Here is a 26,221-nt window from a genome sequence, read left to right on the forward strand (position 1 = left end):
CCGTTATTTCCTCTCCTATGATCAGCCAAAAAGTGACTAGGTCACTTTCCCCTACAAGAGTCAGACTCTTCTACTGGGGTCCTTCTTCTCCATGACTCTATTGACTACTAAAGACCTTGTCTGTATTGCCTTCCTCTAGTCCACTCCTCACCTTCATCATCAAAAAAAGTAAACAGGTGATTTTCCCTTTCAAAAATGAACATACTCCTCTTCTGTAGAAGTCATCCTTCCCTATGATCTAATTGACTACTGGGGATCTAGTCTGTGGCTTTGAACTCCCATCTTCATTCTTGACCATTCTTTCCTCTCCTATGATCACCCAAAAGGTGAATAGGTCACTTTCCCCAACAAGGGACAACAGACTCTTGTATTACGTTCCTTCTTCCCCATGACCCTATTGATTACTGGGGATCTTGTATGTTGCTTTGTATGTTTCTTCATTCCCATATCTTGACAGTTCTTCGTCTCCTATGATCATCCAAAGGGTGAACAGGTCACTTTCTCCTACAAAAGTCAACAGACTCTTCTACTGGAGTCAATCTTTCCCATGACCCTATTGACTAGTAACGACCTAATCTTTGGAGCAAGGTGATACAGACAAGTGAGAAGCCAATCATGACCGTGCTCTCCGCTCATTACTATCAAAGTAGTGATTAAGTCACTTTCCCAATCAGAATCAACATACTCCTCTTCAGATCGTGTCATCCTTTCCTTGATCCAATGAATTAATCTTTGGTCTCCCACTTGTCTTTATGCCCCTTCCCACATGATGACATTGTTCCCATCACATCAGGCCACTTCTCACTATCGTCGTATGAAGAGGTCACTTTCTCTGACATAATCAACACACTCCTCTAATGCTGATGTCATCAATGCCATGATCTGAATGGATACGTATACACAATGATACGGGGAAAGAGTATTGCTCACATCTTGGCCACTAGTGCTGGGTAAGGCAAGTATTTCTCATTTCTTCTGATTATCCTTTGCAGCATGAAGTCCCATGTAATAAATATATATATATATATATATATATATATATGTTTAGATTATAATATATATATACACACCGTATAATATATATATTTAGATTATAATATATATATTATAATAATATATATATTTAGATTATAATATATATATTATAATAATATATATATATTTATATTTATTGATTATATTATAATAATATATATATATATTATATATATATATAATATATATACCATTAAAACAAACAAATACAATTAAAAAAAATATCCCTGCCGGCTGTGGAGGAAATCTAGAAACAACTTGCAATAATGAAACATACTTGAGAAATTAATCTACGCCCTGAACAGGCTCAAACAATGAAAGTGAATTCCACTGGCGAGTTACCAGCCCCTCGATGCACCGCGTGGAGTCAGGACGCCCGCGTGCCCGTGTGCAGGAAAACCGGAGGCCACCGACCGTATGGCCGAACAGCTCTAGAACACAACGCACATATGGTGCCGCCGATGGGTCAAAACCGGCCATATGTGATGGATCAGAACAGGAAGATTCTGCCAAAATTATTCATTTTGTTAACATTAGGACTTTTGTTTTCAAATCCAAAATTCTGGGCCAATTTATTGTATTATACTTTGACAAGCAAAAGGGTAACAATGTTTTGATCTTCTGACTTTTAAGCTCTACATCTCACCATCCTCTACAGCTTTGAGCGTGAGATGACCTTCATTTTATAGACATCATCTTGGCTATCTCATACATAAATGTGACTTGCAGCTGTTTAGCATATGATTAGATATGCAGATTCTTCTCATGTCTCTGCATTGTTACTGTTTTGCTCCTAAAAATCTAAATGTTAATTTCTATTATTTTGTCAGTATTTTGTAAATCCACCTTTGGCTTTCAGCCCTGCCTGAATCCTTCTGGGCTCTCGATCAGATTCAAGCATGTGTCCACCGAAATCTGATCCCAGATCTCTTCTCCACATTCCCAGTGTTGGTGTATACTGGTCAGGTTTCTTCTCCATGTTCCCAGTGTTGGTGTATACTGGTCAGGTCTCTTCTCCACGTTCCCAGTGTTGGTGTATACTGGTCAGGTCTCTTCTCCACGTTCCTAGTGTTGGTGTATACTGGTCAGGTCTCGTCTCCCCGTTCCCAGTGTTGGTGTATACTGGTCAGGTCTCTTCTCCATGTTCCCAGTGTTGGTGTATACTGGTCAGTTCTCTTCTACACGTTCCCAGTGTTGGTGTATACTGGTCAGGTCTCTTCTCCACGTTCCCAGTGTTGGTGTATACTGGTCAGGTCTCTTCTCCACGTTCCTAGTGTTGGTGTATACTGGTCAGGTCTCGTCTCCCCGTTCCCAGTGTTGGTGTATACTGGTCAGGTCTCTTCTCCACATTCCCAGTGTTGGTGTATACTGGCCAGGTCTCTTCTCCACGTTCCCAGTGTTGGTGTATACTGGTCAGGTCTCTTCTCCACATTCCCAGTGTTGGTGTATACTGGTCAGGTCTCCTCTCCATGTTCCCAGTGTTGGTGTATACTGGTCAGGTCTCTTCTCCACGTTCCCAGTGTTGGTGTATACTGGTCAGGTCTCTTCTACATGTTCCCAGTGTTGGTGTATACTGGTCAGGTCTCCTCTCCATGTTCCCAGTGTTGGTGTATACTGGTCAGTTCTCTTCTCCACATTCCCAGTGTTGGTGTATACTGGTCAGGTCTCCTCTCCATGTTCCCAGTGTTGGTGTATACTGGTCAGGTCTCTTCTCCATGTTCCCAGTGTTGGTGTATACTGGTCAGGTCTCCTCTCCATGTTCCCAGTGTTGGTGTATACTGGTCAGGTCTCTTCTGCACATTACCAGTGTTGGTGTATACTGGTCAGGTCTCTTCTGCACATTACCAGTGTTGGTGTATACTGGTCAGGTCTCTTCTGCACATTACCAGTGTTGGTGTATACTGGTCAGGTCTCTTCTCCACGTTTCCAGTGTTGGTGTATACTGGTCAGGTCTCTTCTCCACGTTCCCAGTGTTGGTGTATACTGGTCAGTTCTCTTCTCCACATTCCCAGTGTTGGTGTATACTGGTCAGGTCTCTTCTCCACGTTCCCAGTGTTGGTGTATACTGGTCAGGTCTCTTCTCCACGTTCCCAGTGTTGGTGTATACTGGTCAGTTCTCTTCTCCACATTCCCAGTGTTGGTGTATACTGGTCAGTTCTCTTCTCCACATTCCCAGTGTTGGTGTATACTGGTCAGGTCTCTTCTCCACGTTCCCAGTGTTGGTGTATACTGGTCAGGTCTCTTCTACATGTTCCCAGTGTTGGTGTATACTGGTAGTCTCTCTTGGGGATGTATACAGCTTTTTCTTCACCCACAAGTGTTGGATTGGGTTGAGGTCTGGGGACTGTGAGGACAATCCAGCTCCTCTGTTTCATTGTCAGTGAACCATTCCTTCTCCAATCTTGACGTATGCTTCGGGTCGTTGTCCTGCTGGAACACTATGTCGTCCTTTTCATACCCATAGTACTCGAGTGTATGAAGTAACTCTTCTTGTAGGATCCTCACATATAGCTCAGGACTGGGACCTCCATCCATTCTGGTCAAGTATTCAACGCCTTTGGCTGTGAAACCCCCCCATATCATCAGGCGTCCTCCACTGAACTTCACAGTTCCTTCAATTTCTCGATCCGTTAGCCCCATCTTCCCTTGTTTCTTCCAGACCCACTTGACCCCATCAGAGCCGTCTAGTGACTTTCATCTCATTCCTCCAAATCACCCATTTCCGATCTTCCACTTTTCCTACTTCTTGGTAAACTCGGCCGTCACTTCTTATGACGATATTGAAGTTGAGGCTTCTTCACCTTTTTTCGGGCCACCATTCCAGACTTGTGTAACATGCGTCGCTCGATGCTCGCATGGACGTCTGTGATCAACATATTATGGAGCAGACGAGCCGCCTCCACTGCCCGGTGTCACCAGAACTGATAGACCTTGTGATGAGACGACTCATTGACTTGGATATTTTGCCTGGACGTCACCTCTTGTCTTTTGAATGGACAGACTTCATTCTTATTCTTCCACCTGTCATGGCCTTACATCATGCAGTTCGGTAATTTTCTTGGCCGAGAAACCGCTATCAATGACCTGGATGATGCTGCTTCTCTTTTCTTGGGAAATCTTCTTCATGGCTCCTTGATCCTTACTAGAAACCTTTCACTTGGGAATCAAGGTAATAACACACTGAGCTATTAGGGAATGTGAGAACAGGTTGTAATTTGTAGTATACAGGAAGAAAAAGACTTTTCCACCACCAGGTGCAAAACAGTAACAATGCAGAGACAAGAATCTGTATCATATGCTAAACAGCTGCAAGTCACATTTATGTATGAGATAGAAAAGATGATTGTCTATAAAATAAAGGTCCTCTCACGCTCAAAGCTGTAGTGGATGGTAAAATGTGGAGCCTGATATTCAAAAGATCAAAACATTGTTACCCTTTTGCTCGTCCCACACACACATATTACATGTGTGTATTGAGAAAAAAAAAAAAAAATAAATAAAAAAGTAAAAAAATTAAAATTCTTATTTTATATATAATTAATTTATATAAAATATATAATTATATATATATATATATATATATATATATATATATAATAATATATATTATAATATATTTTTATATATAAAATATATTTTTTTTTTTATATAAAAAAAATGTTTTTCCTGACACTGAGCTCTAAATCCCCTGCACAGACAATTATACAACCAGAATCCACTAGGGGGCCCTCATCAGTTTTATTATTGGTTTTAGCATATACATTGTATTCAGTGAGCTCTTCAGCTCCCTCTAGAGGTGGTAGAATTGTCTCATTTAATAGATCTAGGCAGGGGATTAGGAGCTTTGTTTCAGGAAAAACAAATCCGTGACAGCTATAAGGATAAACTAAGAAATCATTCAGGGTATTTGAAGGTAGATTATCACGTTAAAGAAGTTTTGTAGGATTTAATAAGACATCGCTGGTGCTGCACAGCTTTTGCAAAAACGCAGCAGAGCTTTTTCTAATCCTGGACAAGCCCTTTAAGGCTACACTGCCCATAGGTTCCCATTTTGGCCCTTAGCCTTAATTTTTCTAATATACGTATGTATGCATATATATATATATATTATATATATATATATATATATATATATATATATATATATATATATATATTATATATATATATATATATTAATTATATATATATATTATATATTATATATATATTATATATTAATATTATATATTATATAATAGAGATAGAGATAGAGATATATATATATATATATATATATATATATATATATATATATATATATATATATATATATATATATATATATATATATATATATATATCTCTATCTTGTTAAAAGGAGGATGTCAGGTGTGGCCTTTAAAAATGGAACAAGTTTTTGCTTTTCGGGAAAAGGTTGCCTGTTTTTATGGCTACCTGTTTTGACCCTAAAGCAGTCTAAAATTCAACTCTCTGCCTCCATGCTTTACACTGCAGCTCTGCCTATATGCACGAGCCCTCCACAAGCCCAATATTTAATATTTCCATTAGACCGAATATAAACTACAGGAACTAAACCACCAGTGACGTCGCACATACCCCGACCCTGGAGAGCCACGCTACGTACAACTACAGTATTGGCCGGTCTGGTTGACAGACTGTATCCACAGGCCCCCGATCTCAGGGGAGAGGGGGTCTCATTACATGGACCTCAATACATTCACAAATCCACTATCGTGTCCAGTAATATCATCGCCCCATGTCGGATTTCAATGACTACAGATGTGTCCTTTTAAATACACAAAAGAAAAAAAAAATTAGAAAAAATGTTTCGAGACGCCTTGAGTGCTTAGTATGTGTTATACGGAACGCTGCGCGGTTATTACACAATAAGAAATCCGCTTGAGGCCTGGAAGAACACGGAGAACCTTCACCATCATCCATCCCTCCTGCCCACCATGATTGGGCATGATCTACTTAAAGGGATACTCTTCCATCGCAGGGTTCCCACCGCTACTGAGACTCAGTGGTGTCCGACCCGTCGATATTTCATGACCTCAAGGTCTTCCTACTAACGACGAAGAGTTTTCACTGGAAGCCAAGTAACACAGCAGCAAAGAGTCTTCACCTCGAGACATTAAAATTTACACACTCCCTTCCCCCTACGTACAATGTGCAGGCAACATTTTACATTTTTTTTCTTTTTTTTTTATAACGAGAAGGACGTCTTTGGACCATCTGTAAATGTTTCGGTCGTTCCATCAGGCCCATGCCTCTCCCAAGCAAACAATAAGGCCTGCCCTTCCCCCGTCACTCTGCACCCAAGTCCCTCCCCCATTTGTTTGATAGGTAAGGTCTGTCCTGGCTTGATGATCCGCCCTTTACAGTCGGCCCACCAGAGTAATGCTTGGTACGGCCGCCTCCTGAATTTCCAGTGACATCATATCCCAGGGTGTTGACGTTAAACCCGATTTGACTGGGGGCAGTGGTGGGTGCTGTAGGCCAATGAGTTGTTCTCCGGGGTCTTCTGGGAACAGCGGTCCTGACAGCTGTCGGAAAGGGGACCTGGAAGTTAAGTAGAGCAGAATCATGAGACACTTATAAGAATTGAGATGTGACACAAAGATCTTAATTTTCACCCATGTGCCCTCACAAAGCTAAGAACAGAGTCAAAAGGTCTCAATTTTCACCCATGTGGCCTCACAATACTAAGATCAGAATCCAAAGGTCTCCATTTTCACTCTTGTGGCCTCAGACTACTACGATCAGAATCAAACGTTCTCTATGTTCACCCATGTGGCCTCCCAATACCAAGATCAAAATCACAAGGTCTCCACCTTCACCCATGTGGCCTCAATACTAAGATCAGAATCTAAAGGTCTCCTCCATTTTCACCCATGTGGCCTGACAATAGTAAGATCAAAATCAAAAGGTCCTCTACATTTTCACCCTTGTGGCCTCAATATACTAACATCAGAATCAAAAGGTCTGCATCTTCACCCTTGTGGCATCACAATACTAAGATAAGAATGAAAAGGTCTCCTCAATTTTCACCCATGTGGCCTCACAATACTAAGATCAGAATCAAAAGGTCTCCTCTATTTTCACCCATGTGACTTGACAATACTAAGATCAAAATCAAAAGGTCCTCTACATTTTCACCCTTGTAGCCTCATAATACTAACATCAGAATCAAACGGTCTCCCTCTTCACTCTTGTGGCATCACAATACTAAGATCAGAATAAAAAGGTCTCCTCCATTTTCACCCATGTGGCCTCACAATACTAAGATCAGAATCAAAAACGTCTCCACAATTTTCACCCAAGTGGCCTCACAATACTAAGTTTACATTTCCAAGTATAAGTTAACAGGGATGTCCAGGATTGGAAAAACCTGTCTGATTTCTTATAAAACAGTGACACACCTATCCACAGGCTGTATGCGGTATTGCAGCTCAGATCAATTTGATGGTGCGGAGATATAGTACCAGACATGACCCATAGTCAGGTGAGTGACCGTTTTAGGAAAAAAGCAGCTATGTTTTTCAAAGCTCACTGAAAAAAAAATAGAATATATCTAGATTAGGGGTTGGCAAACGTCTTTTTATATTTTCCTACAAAACCAAAATTAACAAACTCCTCCCCTTTGGAGACCACACCCCTCTGAATGGTCTTGAAGGTGAACTTGCAACATTTTAATTTACTTATTTCAAGATCTCTGCTTGTGGTCACTGAACGGAATCCCATTATGATGGGCACAATTTAAAGGAAACATAGCATTATCATACAATATAATGAGGGGGTGGGGGGGAGGTGGAAGTACCATGTGAGCAAACAGAGCCGTCTGCTCCATTTATTGGTTTGCTACGCATGACAAATCACTCCTGCACCATTATAATTGGTTAGACAGCTCCAGAACCAGCTGGCCAAATAACCAAGACCCAGTGAAAAGGGGATCACAGTCATTTGGAAAAGTCCTTTAAATTGCATCCTGCTAAATTGTATGAATCAGGTGCTGCCCCCTAGTGGTGGAAGACAACATAGACATTGGATGGAATTCCCACTGCAAATTTCTGATTTTTTTTAATGGAAAACTTGAGATTATCACATAGCAAAGTAAAAGGGTTTTTTTGTAAAATTTTTTATTGCTTTAGCTACGAGGTATGTTTCGATTTTCACATGTTGCACATAGGAGAAGAGGTTACATCAGGACAACAGCTGAGCCAGCAGAATCATGGCTCTCCTACGTATGTGAACATTAGGGTAAATTCCCTCTCGCTCTGGACTTGGAATCGCGCACACAGCCCGTATTCCCATTGGTGGCCACCTCTGGCCTACCTTCACATTCACATACATATTTATGGGAAAAACCCTGCCGGCCAGGACACGCTTGTAACGGATGACTGCCGCGCTGAGCATTTCACGTTGTTGTTTTAGGTGTGAGCCGCTCAAACAAACCGTGTCCGACACAATAAGCTCTTTTCAGTGCCGTGAGCGGCGCTTCTCCGTGCACAATGAGTTCACACGTTTGCAGCTCATCGAGGGGCCACGGGGCGGACGTACAATGGGGGCTTTGTTCGCCATCCACACGTGCAGAGCCATAATCTTACTACATCTCTCTGCACAATGCTTAAACCCAGTTTGATTTTTAGAATTCAACAGAGTCCTAACACATCAGGTAAGAGGCCCCTTTTTGTCTACATTAAGGATGTGAAAACCATTTTTTAATATCTCACTCCTAGTCTGAGAAACGCCAGCTTGAAGTTACACGCCAAAGAGCTGAGGCTGCACTACTGAGGCATTCTCACAACATGCTTATTTACAAACTGTTGAACAATTTGAATTTTCAAATGTATCAGTTACCGGTCTCCATGACAACACTGCACTTAACAGAATCCTGCCAACGGAATTCCTTTCAGTAGTGCAGCCTCTGCCATTTCAAAATGATCATATCTCAGCTTAGGAATAAGATATTCAAAAACGGATTTCACATTTTTAATGTACAGAAAATGGGCTTTAAAGGGGTGCAGAACTCTTGGTTTAACCTTATATATTTATTTATATGTGCTATGCTTTTATTTAGTTATAGCAGGGTATACGTCCATATTTTTATCTTGGGTCTTCCTTGTTTAACCCTTGCAGACAACTTGATTTATCCCTTCAGCTCAAGGCAGTAAAAGGATATGAAGACCAACAATATAAGCGTCACCTTATAAAAAAAAAAACAAAAACAAAAACCCACAACCTTTAAAGTTTCTCCTGTGAGGAAGAATAAAAGCGCATAGTGTCTGAGGTTTGGCTACAATAACAGGGCTTAATGGCGGGTTAATTAGACGTGTCACAACATCTCCTTGTTTCAATCAAACAATCATAAAAACAGTTTACAAAGAGCGAACGAGGAAGTAATTACGCGTAATCTATCCTAGTGCTACAAGCGCCAGCTACGAGGCCTAAACAAGAAAACCTCATTACTGCAATTAGCAAAACCTTAGGACGTTCAGAGGGGATCAGCTGATGTGCGCCACGTTTTCATATTATGCCTGTGAACCCTTTGCCCAACTATAATTGCAAATATGGCCTGATGTGGAGGTTTATAAGGGTCGCATCCAACCATTAAAAAGGGATGTGCTCAATCTAATACTTTTATTAAAGTGTATCTCCAACTTTGATCACACAAAAAAATTCTACCAGCAGCCACCACTAGAGGGCGCTTATTACAAATCCATCTTCACTTCGCTCATAAGCTCCCTCTAGTGGAGGCTACTGGTAGTTCTAATTTAAGTAGTTAATCCTTTAGCTGTGCTGGGTTATTGGAGCGGTGTATCAGGAAAAAAAACAAAGCTTTAAGTGGAGTTCTGCTTTAATAAAATAGTTTAGGCTAGACAGACTGGACTGAGAATTATCCCTTTATAAATCACTCTGACTAATTCAGGAACATGAAGTCATTGTGTTGTCAAACCTCATAAAAGATAAGAGTATCGCAGAGTTTCTGCCAGAAGTTTTGTCTTCTTCAAACAAGAAAAACTTAAAATGTATTGTCCAGGATCAGTTCAAAAGAGATAATTTAGGTTTACGCTGGATTATAAATTGTAACATCCCCAAGAAGCCAAGATAAGAGGGGCGGATTGCTGGGGTGTTCTTAATGTATAGCTCGTGTCATATTATGTGATATATTATATATTTATTTAAATATGAATTATTAATAATAATAATACTAATAATAAAAATATATACTAGTGCATCTCAATAAATTAGAATATCAAAAAGTGAATTTCAGTAATTCAATACAAAAAGGGAAACGCATATATTATATAGAGTCATTACACACAGAGTGATCTATTCCTATATATTATATAGAGTCATTACACACAGAGGGATCTATTCCTATATATTATATAGAGTCATTACACACAGAGGGATCTATTCCTATATATTATATAGAGTCATTACACACAGAGTGATCTATTCCTATATATTATATAGAGTCATTACACACAGAGGGGTCTATTCCTATATATTATATAGAGTCATTACACACAGAGGGGTCTATTCCTATATATTATATAGAGTCATTACACAGAGGGATCTATTTCTATATATTCTATAGAGTCATTACACACAGAGGGATCTATTTCTATATATTATATAGAGTCATTACACACAGAGGGATTTATTCCTATATATTATATAGAGTCATTACACACAGAACAATCTATTTCTATATATATTATATAGAGTCATTACACACAGGAATCTATTCCTATATATTATATAGAGTAATTACACACCAAGGGATCTATTTCTATTATATAGAGTGATTACACACAGATGGATCTATTCCTTTTATATTATATAGAGTCATTACACACAGAGGGATCTATTCCTATTATATAAAGTCATTGCACAGAGGGCTCTATTCCTATATATTATATATAGTCATTACACACTGAGGGAGCTATTTTAAGTGTTAATTTAATCATTAACAAAAATAAACTTGTTGATGATATTCTAATTTATTGAGATGCGCACACACATAATCACATTTTTATTATATTTTATCAATAATAATAACAACAACAACAATAATAACATATATAGTGTGTCTCTAGAAACCCTTTAATACTCCAAACCTTCATTCATGAGAACCCACATAATATTCATTGACCCTCCACTAGAGGGAGCCTGTGTTATTACGGGAACTGTGTGCAGCTTTGTCTGCAGTGAGCTCCCCCTAGTGGTAACTGTAGAAAAATAAAATGTCATGTAACGCTGGATTTTGAGCTCTGGATCTGAACTGTTGTAAATCAGAATTTTGGATCAACTTTGAATCAAAGATACTTAAATTCCTCTATTAACTCCTGCAACATCCTAATTCCCCAAACCCCCTAAATCTGCAGTGTGTTAACCATGGTAAGTCCCTTGAAAATCTAAGGCCAGGCATATTCCACTGTAGGCATGTATTTGCCAACATGACTTAACCTTTGAGTATTCCGGAGCTAAACAATCTACCGGATGAGGCCCAGTTCACCTTTCCTGCAGATGATGCACTCTGGATGAAGCTTCTAACTACCTACTCTATGTTACCTCCACGTCCAAAGCTCTTGACTCGAGCCAAAATGCCGGGCTGCAAAACCAAGTCAAAGGGCTTCGTAAAATGCAAGTAAATGACTTCAGCTCCAATGACCGCTGCGGCAGAAACCATACAAATGGAGGACAAAAAAAAAAACAAAAAAACACAAAAACAAAAAACAAACCATAAATACACAAAGGGCGCAGCTTCATTATTGCATTTGTGGGGATTTCCTGCACTTTTGGGCCTTTTTTTGCCCAAGATTCTGTGCAAGATTCTCCTTTTGAAATTTTTTTTTTTACACTTTATTTTGTGATCATTAATGTGGGTGGTTTTTGTTTTCCAAATGTTTGCGACAGATTCAAGTCACAACATTTTTTATTCACAAATGCACTCAAGAGTTATCCTTGGAGTGACTTTACGTGCACCGACATTTTTTCGGCATGAATTTTGCATCGTTTTTGCGATCCATGCCACTTTTTGCATGATAGAGGATCCAAAATAAATTTTATATATATATATATATATATATATATTATATATATAATACATATATATTATATATATATATATATAAAAAAAAATTTATATATATATATATATATATATATATATATATATATATATGTGTATATATATATATATATATATATATATATATATATATATATAATATCTATATCTAGAGTATCTATATCTATATATAAAAAAAAAATATAAATAAAAGGGCACTGAAAGGTATATTGGATTTCGCACAAAACACATGAATCACAGAATCATTTTGAAGATTTTGGTGCAAAAAAAAAAAAAATTTCAGTGAATACAAGACCCCCCCAAAAATGACCTAAAATACAAAACCCCACTCCCCAATGAAGAAATAGGTTGGAGCTGGACCCATAGACTTTCTATTGAGCCCTGTGTGTGCACTCAAGCATAGGAGCTTCTACCCCTTGATTTGAGTGATCAATGGTTGGTCTAAAAACCCGGACCCTCAACCACCAAGGGGCTACAAGATTTAAATTAATATAGATATATTTTATTTTGAACAGCTTATTTGCCCTGTAAAGGGATGGGATAAACTCCGAGACCTCCCAGTCATCAATAGTACAGCAGTCTTATATGTACTCACCATGATTGTCTCCGGGAACCAATAAGTTCCCATGGCATGGACTGGTTGGAGTGGTCTGCCCGGGTCCTTCCTGGCTGGTGCCAAGCTGCAATTTGCGCATGTGACGTACTACAGCCGTGGCGTTGAAGGCTTGCTATGGAAGGAAGAACAAAGAAGATCAAAGATGTAGGAGACGACGACGCGAGCGGCAGAAGGAGACGACGACGCGAGCGGCAGAAGGAGACGACGACCAGAGCGGCAGAAGGAGACGACGACCAGAGCGGCAGAAGGAGACGACGACCAGAGCGGCAGAAGGAGACGACGACCAGAGCGGCAGAAGGAGACGACGACCAGAGCGGCAGAAGGAGACGACGACCAGAGCGGCAGAAGGAGACGACGACGAGAGCGGCAGAAGGAGACGACGACGAGAGCGGCAGAAGGAGACGACGACGAGAGCGGCAGAAGGAGACGACGACCAGAGCGGCAGAAGGAGACGACGACCAGAGCGGCAGAAGGAGACGACGACCAGAGCGGCAGAAGGAGACGACGACCAGAGCGGCAGAAGGAGACGACGACCAGAGCGGCAGAAGGAGACGACGACCAGAGCGGCAGAAGGAGACGACGAGAGCGGTAGAAGAAGACGACGAGAGCGGTAGAAGAAGACGACGAGAGCGGTAGAAGACGACGACGAGAGTGGTAGAAGAAAGAAGAATGAAGAAGAAGAATGAAGAAAAAAAAAAACCAGACCATTAAGATTTTAATGTGAAAATATCACTATATGGAGTAAAAATCATGTTATGCCCCCTGCTGGTGGCTAAGGTCACCATGTCATCCTAATAACTGCACAGTCCGTAGTCTGTTGATCCGCCCACCCGTCTTTTACAGAACAAAAAGGGGCTTGTGGGCCTTGTACTGTCTGACCGGCCCATACCTACCAGCGGTATACAGGCCCCTAGGCACAATTTACATATTCCATCGACTCAATCTTAGACAAGGAGTCATGGAGCCAACTTCTCAGAAAAGTTGTTAAACAGCTGATAGCCACATTAATGTTGTGCACGGAGCAGACCGATAACATCTACAGAACCAGAGCGCCCCCTAATGGCTGCAACATTAACCGCTACTGATTTCTCCAAGTGAGACTACACATTAGATAGCGTGACGTGATGAGAGCGGTCCCTATAACACTTCCTGTCACCGCAATGATCAAAATCTTATTGTCACATACATGTGGTAGGATGTAGACATTCTGGATCCTCACAATATCTCTTATCAACCAGTGTGCTGCAAAATTGCAGAGCAGGAAGTGTTGTCATGGGGGACACAAGGTCGATCAGCGGGAACGTACCTTCCATCGGCTTTTGGCGAAATTCTTTCTGATTTGCTCGCTGACGGATTCGTGAATATTCTTATCCAGGGCGGTGTCTCCAGCAATCCTACACAGATACAGCGGGCGTACATTACACAGGAAGGAATATGTATTCTATTACTGAGATCAAACTCATTTGGGGCCCAATGTACAAAAACTCCTCCTTTAAAAAAGGAGCACATATACATAAAAAAAAATTATGTAATATTTTCCATGCAGTTTACATATTTGCCGTGTCCCATTTATATCACCAGTGTTTTATTACTCTCTCAAGCATCTGGTAATCTTACCATGGATGCTGCAGGGCCTGGTCACACGTGTTCCTCTTATTGGGATCCTTTTCCATCAAATGCTGAATAAAATCTTTTGCTATAAAATGGGAAAAAAATAGACATTAATGGGATAAATAATATAGAAAGTTTTCAGTGGGCTCCCCCTAGTGGTGACTGTACACATCAGTCTTCAGTGAGCTCCCCCTAGTGGTGACTGTACACATCAATCTTTAGTGGGCTCCCCCTAGTGGTGACTGTACACCTCAATCTTCAGTGAGCTCCCCCTAGTGGTGACTGTGCACATCAGTCTTCAGTGAGCTCCCCCTAGTAGTGACTGTACACAGTCTTTAGTAAGCTCCCCTGGTGGTGACTGTACACATCAGTCTTCAGGGAGCTCCCCCTGGTGGTGACTAAGCACATCAATCTTCAATGAGCTCCCCCTAGTGGTGACTGTGCACATTAATCTTCAATGAGCTCCCCCTAGTGGTGACTGTGCACATTAATCTTCAATGAGCTCCCCCTAGTGGTGACTGTGCACATTAATCTTCAATGAGCTCCCCCTAGTGGTGACTGTACACATCAGTCTTCAGTAAGCTCCCCCTAGTGGTGAGTATAGACAGCAGTCTTCAATGAGCTCCCCCTAGTGGTGGCTGCAGGAAGCCAGAATTATTATTGTATTTGAAGCTCTGGGAAGTGTATATCTGTGTTAAGATGTATTGTGAAATTAATGAAAGCAAGTACACCTCCCCACAAAAAAAAAATAAAAAAAAAAAAAAATGTCTAATTCTGGGATATTTTTTTTGTCCATTTTATTTTTATTAACTTGCATGTATGTATTTGGGACTAAAAATGATTCTTGCAATTGGGTTTCATTTTTTTTTTATATAACAGTCCCAAAATGTGTAAAGACCCCTTAAACTATTTGTTGATCATACAATGGCTTAAAACGTTAAGGTGGTCCGCATATGACGTTTTATAATATCACTATTGCCCAAAGATGGAAAAACAAAAAATACATGTGTCCGATGATAAAAGTAATAATTAATTATAGGTAATGGAATAGTATTTAAAATACATTTGCGAGGTCCTTCATGATCGGGGGAAAAATAAAAAAAAAAATAAAAAAAGGCAATTTGTTCAATTATGAAAAAAAAAAATTGTAACTGATAAAAATTATATATATTAATATATTTATTTATATTAATAATAAATAATGATGGTAATACTGGCAATAATATTAATGATAATACTAATAATATTAGTAATAATGATATGTTATTATTATTACATTATTATTATTATCAGTATTATTAGCAGTAGTAGTAGCAATATTACTATCATTATTGATAATATTACAAATAATAATAACAATAAAAATAATAATACTAATAATAATACTATAATAATAATAATAATAATAATAATAATAATAATAATACTACTACTAATAATACTAATAATAATAATAATAATACTAATAATACTAATAATAATAATGGATATTACATAAAAACTAGTCCCCAGGCATCACGGAAAAAAAAATAAAAATATTAGAGCTCTACATCTTATGTACAAAAAATAAATAAATACAAAACGTGCCTAGTCATGAACAAAGGAATATAAGCCTGAACTTGAGCGGATTAATCATGGATGGAACGGTCTCAACTAAAAACCTCAAACACTCAATTACCAGAGTCTGAAATGTCGTCCCAATACGGGGAGTCAAACTCGTATTCCGCTTTTAGGATTTGCTCGAAGAGTTTGGCGTCATTTTCATCGTAGAATGGGGGGTAACCGCACAGCCTGTGGGGGGAGCAGTGAGAGCGTTACACAGTGTACTCACCACAATCCCTGTCCTTCAGCCGAAAATGTGGGAGTTAAAAGGGGTGTCCCATTGTATAAAGCTGTGGCTCTACTTCTAGGATACGGCACCCTTTTAGGATTGGTTACCGACCCTTTGAATGAACGGAGGACGCGGTGCTGGTTTTGGTGCTGCCTCCTGTTCCACACTTTCCCTGCATAGCTCCACCCGGGTCACCAAGTGGCACAGGGGTCCAAAGCCGCCCCCTTTCACCCGAATAAGGCTGCGTTTCAGTGCAAAAAAAACAGTCAAGAGGTTGGAGCGTTGAGACAGAGCTTCACTCTAAGGATCAGACCTCCACCACTACAAAATTGGGACAACCCCTTCCACTAGATGGGTTGTGACTTACAAAATGTAGGCGATAACTCCGATCGACCAGCAGTCCACGGCTTTACTGTACGGCTTCTGGGCCAGAACCTCTGGGGCTGAGAGAGGAGAACACAAACACATGAGTCTAGATCCCTTCCCAATACCTAGAGGAAAAACATGGCGTTCACCCTCACCGACATATCCCGGTGTCCCACAGGCGGTTGACATGACGCTTCCAGATCCTTCGATCTTTGACAGGCCAAAATCGCTGATCATAATTTTGGAATCTTCGTCGAGGCTGTAGTATAACAGGTTCTCCGGCTATAAGGTGGGGACAGGCCACATATCATTGCACAACCATCCCACAGTCCACTCACAGCCTCTTTGGGGTGCAGGGATGATGTCAAAGATGGGAAATTTGGAGCACAGAAAAATTTTAATGCAGCTCTAGATGTGACTGGAGTTTAACAGATTATTATACCTGGGCTTTAACCCTATGTATAAAAAATTTACAACACAGGGTTAAATCTAGCAGGAGGTGTCAGAGGGACTTTGGGGAAAAAGACAGAAGAGGTTTGTTACCAATTCTGTCTTCTATTTGATGCATAGTGCTCATTGAGTGCTATGCAGGCAGTCACACAGAAGCATCAGCACCGCATTGCTTCTGTAGGATCTGGCAATCACATGATCACCTGATCTCTGCCCATCATACCTGCTGTCAGACCCAGATCAGCTCAGTCAGAGACTGATGTCACTGTAGTGGGACGTTTTCCCCTGTAACTGGGGCTCCTATTGATGCCCCAGTTACAGTGAAAAACAAATTAATCCATATATCTTTTAAAAAATATTTTTTTTACAAAAATAAATACACACACCACTACACATAGTTGGTATCCACATAGCCGTAATGACCTGGGGAACGAATTCAAAACTGGTTATTTCATGTGAAACCTGAACAATAAAAAAACAAAAAGCTAAACCAAAAATTGCTTCTGTATTTGGATCAGAAAACTTATGATGATAATAAAAAGCATATTTTTATATATACACATATATATACATACATATATATACATACATATATATACACATACATATACATACATATATATACATACATATACATACATACAGTGCCTACAAGTAGTCTTCAACCCCCTGCAGATTTAGCAGGTTTGATAAGATGCAAATAAGTTAGAGCCTGCAAACTTCAAACAAGAGCAGGATTTATTAACAGATGCATAAATCTTACAAACCAACAATTTATGTTGCTCAGTTAAATTTTAATACATTTTCAACATAAAAGTGTGGGTCAATTATTATTCAACCCCTAGGTTTAATAATTTGTGGAATAACCCTTGTTTGCAATTACAGCTAATAATCGTCTTTTATAAGACCTGATCAGGCCGGCACAGGTGTCTGGAGTTATCTTGGCCCACTCCTCCATGCAGATCTTCTCCAAGTTATCTAGGTTCTTTCGGTGTCTCATGTGGACTTTAATCTTGAGCTCCTTCCACAAGTTTTCAATTGGGTTAAGGTCAGGAGACTAACTAGGCCACTGCAACACCTTGATTTTTTCCCTCTTGAACCAGGCCTTGGTTTTCTTGGCTGTGTGCTTTGGGTCGTTGTCTTGTTGGAAGATGAAATGACGACCCATCTTAAGATCCTTGATGGAGGAGCGGAGGTTCTTGGCCAAAATCTCCAGGTAGGCCGTGCTATCCATCTTCCCATGGATGCGGACCAGATGGCCAGGCCCCTTGGCTGAGAAACAGCCCCACAGCATGATGCTGCCACCACCATGCTTGACTGTAGGGATGGTATTCTTGGGGTCGTATGCAGTGCCATCCAGTCTCCAAACGTCACGTGTGTGGTTGGCACCAAAGATCTCGATCTTGGTCTCATCAGACCAGAGAACCTTGAACCAGTCTGTCTCAGAGTCCTCCAAGTGATCATGAGCAAACTGTAGACGAGCCTTGACATGATGCTTTGAAAGTAAAGGTACCTTACGGGCTCGTCTGGAACGGAGACCATTGCGGTGGAGTACGTTACTTATGGTATTGACTGAAACTAATGTCCCCACTGCCATGAGATCTTCCCGGAGCTCCTTCCTTGTTGTCCTTGGGTTAGCCTTGACTCTTCGGACAAGCCTGGCCTCGGCACGGGTGGAAACTTTCAAAGGCTGTCCAGGCCGTGGAAGGCTAACAGTAATTCCATAAGCCTTCCACTTCCGGATGATGCTCCCAACAGTGGAGACAGGTAGGCCCAACTCCTTGGAAAGGGTTTTGTACCCCTTGCCAGCCTTGTGACCCTCCACGATCTTGTCTCTGATGGCCTTGGAATGCTCCTTTGTCTTTCCCATGTTGACCATGTATGAGTGCTGTTCACAAGTTTGGGGAGGGTCTTAATTAGTCAGAAAAGGCTGGAAAAAGAGATAATTAATCCAAACATGTGAAGCTCATTGTTCTTTGTGCCTGAAATACTTCTTAATACTTTAGGGGAACCAAACAGAATTCTGGTGGTTTGAGGGGTTGAATAATAAATGACCCTCTGAATAAACTTTTCACAATTTAAAAAAAAATAAATAAAAAAAGAAATAACATTCTTTTTTGCTGCATTTCACACTTCCAGGCTGATCTACAGTCCAAATGTCACAATGCCAAGTTATTCCGAATGTGTAAACCTGCCAAATCTACAGGGGGTTGAATACTACTTGTAGGCACTGTACATATACATACATACATACATACACACACATACATACATACATACATACATACATATATAAATACATACATACATACATACATACATACATACATACATACACACCCACATCTCCAGCAATCATCCCCACCGCGTGAATACCTTTAAATCCCGATGCACAATCCCCATATCATGGAGGTATTTCACGGCGTCCAGGATCTGCTTGATGAGCTGGCTGGCATCTTTCTCCGTGTAGAACCCCTTCTCTACGATCCTGTCGAACAGCTCACCCCCTGACACCCTGTTGCAAAGTAAAGGGGCAAGTTATAAATGTACAATACACGTGGTCTTTATGGAAGGGGAGACTGAAATTAAAATGTCAGCGCCCAATCCCAACACCGTGGCACACCTCCCAAATGAATGGGAAGCTGTCCCAGTGGGTCAGGGGCATATCCTCACTTCAACACAGATACTGTTGTCAGAGCCATCAGCTCCCTGCTCCACTATTTAGCACGTGCCTTCTAAGGCTTGGGGCAGAGGGGCACTATTCTTAGTTGGGTTTGATAGAGGGGCACCATAATGTGTGGTTGCGATCATACTGTCTGCATGGGATGGAAAGGCACAGCGAGGGCATCATTGTGTTAATGGGAGTGCACCAAGAGGAAATTATACTATGTGTCGGGTACTGTGGGGGCATAATATTGCGTGCGCCTGTGGGGGAGAGGGGGGCGAACCGTACAGTGTGCATGAGGAGCACTGAGGGGGAATCATACTGTGTGGGCATCATATTGTGTTTGTGTGGGGGGAGGCTGACGAACTGTACAGTGTGCATAAGGAACACTTTGGGGCAGCATACTCTGTGCATGGGATGAAAGGGCACAGTGAAGACATTATTGTGTTTATGGGAGTGTACTAAGAGGAAATCCTACTGTGTAGCGGGCACTGTGAGGGTATGATATTGTGTGCGTCTGTGGGGGAGTGAACCATACAGTGAGCACTGAGGGGGCATTGTATTGTGAGTGCCCGTGGGGGGCAGGGGGTGAACCGTACAGTGAGCATGAGGAGTGCTGTGGGGGCATCATACTGTGTGTAGGGCACTATGAGGGCATCATATTGTGTGCGTCTGTGGGGCAGGCTGGGCACACCGTACAATGTGCATTAGGAGCACTGTAGGGGCATCATACTGAGTCTGTGGGACACTATGAGGGCATCTTGTGTGTATCTGTGGGGGAGAGGCTGGCGAACCGCACAGTGTGCATGAGGAACACTGTGGGGGCAGCATACTATGTGCATGGGATGGAAGGGCACAGTGAGGACATCACTGTGTTTATGGGAGAGCACTTAGAGGAAATCATACTGTGTGTCTGGTACTGTGAGAGCATGATATTGTGTGTGTCTGTGGGGGAGAGGGGGGACGAACAGTATAATGTGCATGAGGGGCACTGTGGGGGCATCGTACTGTGTGCGTCTGTGGGGAAGAGGGAGTGTCCCGTATAGTGTGCATGAGGAGCACTATGGGGGCATCATACTGTGTGTACGGCACTGTGAGGGCATCATATTGTGTGTTTGTGGGGGGTGAACCCTACAGTGTGCATGAGGGGCACTGTGAGGGCATCATACTGCTTGTAGAGGCATCCTACTACATGGTAAAGCATTATACAGTGTGGGGGCCACTGAAGGGTTATCATTAGTGATAGCCATTAGTAAAAATTTCTGTTCGGATATTTCTTACCAAATACATAGTACTATTCCAGTATTTGTCACGATAACAAAAATGCTTAATTTCTCCATCGACTTGCATTAGGTTGGCGGCACGGTGGCTCAGTGGTTAGCACTGCAGCCTTGTGGTGGCTCAGTGGTTAGCACTGCAGCCTTGTGGTGGCTCAGTGGTTAGCACTGCAGCCTTGTGGTGGCTCAGTGGTTAGCACTGCAGCCTTGTGGTGGCTCAGTGGTTAGCACTGCAGCCTTGTGGTGGCTCAGTGGTTAGCACTGCAGCCTTGTGGTGGCTCAGTGGTTAGCACTGCAGCCTTGTGGTGGCTCAGTGGTTAGCACTGCAGCCTTGTGGTGGCTCAGTGGTTAGCACTGCAGCCTTGTGGTGGCTCAGTGGTTAGCACTGCAGTCTTGTAGTGGCTGGGGTCCTGGGTTCGAATCCCACCAAGGACACCATCTGTAAGGAGTTTGTATGTTCTCCCAGTGTTTGCGTGGGTTTCCTCCGGGTTCTCCGGTTTCCTCCCATACTCCAAAGACATACAGATAGGGAACTTCGATTGTGAGCCCCAATGGGGACAGTGTTCCAATGTATCTAAAGTGCTGTGGAATAGGTTAGCACTATAAAAAAAATTAAGATTTATTTCCATTTATTTATTAGGCTCGCTGTTCGTGATGAATACCGGAACAGTACTTTGGGATTCGTTATGAATAATCCGAACACAAATCGTTGCAATTCGCCCATCACTAGCTCTCATAGTTTGTGAGAACAATAAGGGTTTCCCGTTTTGAAGGTATACTATGGGCCTCTGCTTGATACATTTGGAACAAGAAGACGGAGGCTGCTGTAAATTACCAAAAGGTGTAATTATATATTTTTCCCAGCAGGAGGCATCAGAAACTTACAAAAAAAACCCCATTAACTTATTGCACTCACAGTTGCATGATGAGGTACAGGTGACTGCGGCTCTCGTATATATCCTCCAGAGATACGATGTTTGCATGTTTGATCCTTGAAGAAATGAGAAGAGTAATTACTACATGGATAATGCAAGTGATTAAGTGCCACAAGTAGGAAAGCAGAACAATCCGAAAACCTTGGACATTGACGGCCCTAACGCAGCCATCTCATACCTCGCCACATTAGCTAATTTGCGGTGATCCCACTTGGACCAGTGTTGGGTGGTGAACCCTCTGGTTTGGTTAGGGGAGTGCAGATGTTACAGTGATCCGCTACACTTTAATAACTTTTTTTGATAAATAGCCACGCTCTTTTTATAAACGACCCAAATCCCTCGTGATCGGTGAACACCCCTCTGTATTGTGGATGAGCAGAGCATCAAAGGACGCAGCGAGATAATGAGAACATGTAACGGATTGTGCAGAAACCTATGGAACAATGCATCCAGCGAGCGTGCAGAACGAGGCGCCTGCCTGAGTCATGCCGTTGCATGCGGTGTTCTCTCTGCACAGCCCACGTATGCAAAAGTTGGAAAGGATAAAAGGATTAGAGTGGGTGAGCCGTAAGACGAAATACAAGAGTCAGGGTTAAATCAACAATGCCCACCTTACGCCAGACTGGAGGGATAACAAAAGGGGCTTCTGCGGTCGCGGGGGTGCAGCGGAGGATTCGCATGTATGTGGAAACATGTTCTGTTCTCCATAATGTTTTGTTACTTCCATTGCCATAGAGGATTTCAGGGAAACGCCAACGATCGGCTGTTAACAAAGGTGAACATGTCCGCCTGTTACAAGGGTGCCGCGGAGCTGGACCTGGATGTATATACACACGTTCTTCTCGCACTTCCGCCCACCGAGATCCAGTGAGAGCTGAAATACTCTGCCCTCACCTTCACCTCTCCCACTGACATTGATGACATAAAAAGGGCACAATAATAGTAAGGCGAGGGGAATGCAAGCAGAAACCACGTAATGTTGCAGAGCCGGGGGTCGAGTGCTGAAGAGCAAAGTGCAAAAACGTCACCAGCGCTCTGATGACTCCATAACTGCAGAATACAAACCTCCTTTGGTATTAATATTGGCCAAAAAAAGTGTACTCCCGTCAGGAGCTTCATACAGCCGTACATCACCAAGCACAATGCAGAGCGTCGGATGGAGTGGTGTGAAGACGTATGGAGGAAACGTGTTCTGTGCAGTGATGGATCACAATTCTAGCATCTGATGGAGGAGTCTGGGTTTAGTGAATGCTGAGAGAATGTTAGGTGCCGCTCACATCAGCGGTATTTTGCCGCAAAGCCAGATCCGTGACAAATGCGTTTCAGTTCCATTCATTTCCAGTGGAATCGCGGCAAGATGCGGTTGTGTATGACGCACACAACTGCATGTGACCGCATCTTGGCACGATTCCATTGGAAATGAGTGGCACTGAGACGCAATTGTCACGGATCTGGCTTTGCGGCAAAATACCGCTGATGTGAGCGGCGCCTTACCCGTCTGACTGCATTGTGCCCACTGCACGATTTTGGAGGAGGGATAATGCTATGACCTTGTTTTTCAGGGGTCGGCTTCTGCCCCTTAATTCCAGGGATGGAAAATCTTAACCGTGACCACAGGCATTGTGCACAATTATATAGTCTTAACTTGGATAGGTTTGGTGAAATAAAAGACAAAAATAAAGACATGGTTGGGGGGAGTTTGGTGTGAAACATGAGCGACTGCACAGAGTTACGACCTCAACCCAACACCTTTAAAGGGAACTTGTCAGGTCCAATATGCACTCAGAACCACGAGCAGTTCTGGGTGTATATTGCTATTCCCTGTCTAACCGTCCCTGTATACACTAGCATAGATAAAGAGATCTTTAGATAAAGTATTTCTAAAGATTCTTTATCATATGCAAATGAGCAAAGGGACTAGTCCCAAGGGAGTTACTTCCCCGACTAGTCCGCCCCACAGGGGCGTGCTAACATTCTTTTCAATGCCCATTGCACAGTTATCAGTGACGTGCATACCTTTGTGTTGTCACCGGCTCAGACGCTGGATTTAGTCTCAGTGTGCATGATCAGAAGTCACCGCACTATGAAGCCAGGTATACGTGGCCTGGCTTCAGAGAGGTCCTAGTGCGCATGACCGGAAGTGCTGGGACTTCTGATCATTCGCACTGGGCCTAAACACGCAAATCTATGCCAATGATGCTGGGCAATGGGCAGTGAATAGCATGTTAGCATGCCTTAAGGGGCAGAAGCCGACCCCTAAAAAACAAGGCCATAGCATTATCCCTCCACCAAACCGTACAGTGGGCACAATGCAGTCAGTCATTCTCCCGGCTGTGGGCATGCTAACATGCCAAGAGGGTGGACTAGTCGGGGGAACTAACACCCTTGTGACTAGTCCCTGCGCTGATTTGCATATCATAAAGGATCTTTGGAAATACTTTTTCTAAAGATCTCTATTTATGCTACTAGATACGGGGAAGGTTAGGCAGGGATTAGCAATATGCACCCAGAAGAACGAGAATGGAGATTGTGAGCCTGGCCTGTTCTCCAACATGAGCGTCTGACCCTACAAATGCTGTACATGTCTATGGATGTTGAACCAGTGGTCAGAATAGCTCCTTTTAGGTGTAATATGTAGGAGGGGGCATACTTTTCTCCATACAGTGTAGATCAGGGGGTCCCCAATGTGTTGCTTTGGAGCCATATGTGGCTCATGGTGGCTTCCAACTTGGTGCACTAGCACCAGGTCCAGCAAACCGACATGAAGAGCAGGTCTCCAGATGGTAACTTGTAAGTAGGCCAAAAGAGGATATCTAAAGGTTAGGTGGGAACCCCTGGATGAAAAACAGTTGTGGTGGGATTTCTGTGGAAAACCTTTGAATGTCATACTAGTAATGGCGGCTCTGGGTGTCCCTACTGTGAAGGAGGCAGGAGCTGGATGTGGCTCTCGGACAGAAAGGTTGGGGGGACCACTGATCTAGATAAGCCGATAGACCCTACGTCTATAATAAAGACAAAAAAAGAGACAATTGGGGGTTGGGGGCCAGACGGACCACCAGCTACGTGGTCGAAAAAGGCCAATCCCTTGCAAATCCCTACAGACTGGAGATCATGGCATTAGAGGGATCACGCAGTCGTTTGAGCCATTACTGCTGCTTTGGTAAATGAGGGATTTCTTAATCATCCTCAGGTTTAGACAAGAGAAAGGCAGAGATCCTGGAGCAGATAACAGGATGGCGGCCGCAGATTAAAGCTCCCCGCCCCGAAAGATGCTGCACAGATGTCGCTGCTAGTCTCAGTTTGCAGCAGGATTTCACAATTGTGGGTGTCACCGAGTATATTAACATGGCCTCCAAATTACAGGCTGCCCGTCCGGTGACCGACAACGCGTGTACTATATGGGTCATCAGATGACGTATCATCAACGTCCAATAATTCACAGATTTTACCAGTCAAAGCTAATTCAATGGTAATACATGATGAAGATTGTTTTGAATCCTATTATTCTGACTTTAACTCCCATCATGCGCCCGCTTGAGGGACACAAGGGGTAAACGGATCAGGCTCTCCATAGCAACCAATCATGTTACTGCTTTTATTTTCTACAAAGCCCCTGAGAAATGAGAGCTGCTGTCTGATTGGTTGCTATGGGCAACTACTTCACTTTTACTGCACTCCTAGGAGGTCTCCCCCATTAGAAATGTCAGGACGCTTTTTCATACCCTCCCCGCAATCCCATTTTTCATTCTCAAGTCAGATGCAGGTCTTAATATCTAAATCTAAAAATTAAAAATAAATACTGAATGCTTCTATTCACTGGCATCAAGCAGATATTAGCAAGCAATTGAGACCAAATAGGCCTTAGCAGCCTTTCAGGAAAAAAAATGGGCCCCGTTTCCATAAAAACCAATTAGAATGCTGCTTTAATTTCTTTAGAGCAGGGCAGGGTAAAGTGCGGCCAACAGGATACATCCAGCCCTCTGGCTGTTCCAGTCCAGCCCACGTGGGGGCTCACGCCGTATGTAGGTGACTACGTGGGGGCTCACGCCGTATGTAGGAGACTACGTGGGGGCTCACGCCGTATGTAGGAGACTACGTGGGGGCTCACGCCGTATGTAGGAGACTACGTGGGGGCTCACGCCGTATGTAGGAGACTACGTGGGGGCTCACGCCGTATGTAGGAGACTACGTGGGGGCTCACGCCGTATGTAGGAGACTACGTGGGGGCTCACGCCGTATGTAGGAGACTACGTGGGGGCTCACGCCGTATGTAGGAGACTACGTGGGGGCTCACGCCGTATGTAGGAGACTACGTGGGGGCTCACGCCGTA

The 26,221-nt window shown here is 42.5% G+C and overlaps 1 protein-coding gene across 2 annotated transcripts in view; it reads right to left on the minus strand.

The window, feature by feature from the left end:
- Positions 1-26,221, minus strand: part of CAMK1 (calcium/calmodulin dependent protein kinase I) — a 142,152-nt gene that overhangs the window by 5,492 nt on the left and 110,439 nt on the right. Inside the window, exons 4-12 of one of the 2 annotated variants that reach the window (XM_075321447.1) lie at positions 21,872-21,946; positions 19,390-19,528; positions 16,719-16,845; positions 16,565-16,640; positions 16,045-16,157; positions 14,373-14,451; positions 14,062-14,149; positions 12,735-12,867; positions 5,385-6,600 (exon numbers count right to left, since the gene is read on the minus strand). In XM_075321447.1, the coding sequence (XP_075177562.1) occupies positions 6,497-6,600; positions 12,735-12,867; positions 14,062-14,149; positions 14,373-14,451; positions 16,045-16,157; positions 16,565-16,640; positions 16,719-16,845; positions 19,390-19,528; positions 21,872-21,946 (934 nt within the window). In that variant the 3' untranslated portion in view covers positions 5,385-6,496. Of the gene's footprint in view, positions 1-5,384; positions 6,601-12,734; positions 12,868-14,061; positions 14,150-14,372; positions 14,452-16,044; positions 16,158-16,564; positions 16,641-16,718; positions 16,846-19,389; positions 19,529-21,871; positions 21,947-26,221 lie in introns of those variants that run through there. The other variant, XM_075321446.1, reaches the window with a different exon arrangement.

This window comes from Anomaloglossus baeobatrachus, chromosome 8 (genome assembly GCF_048569485.1).
Source record: "Anomaloglossus baeobatrachus isolate aAnoBae1 chromosome 8, aAnoBae1.hap1, whole genome shotgun sequence".
In the NCBI taxonomy this organism is placed as follows: domain Eukaryota; kingdom Metazoa; phylum Chordata; class Amphibia; order Anura; family Aromobatidae; genus Anomaloglossus; species Anomaloglossus baeobatrachus.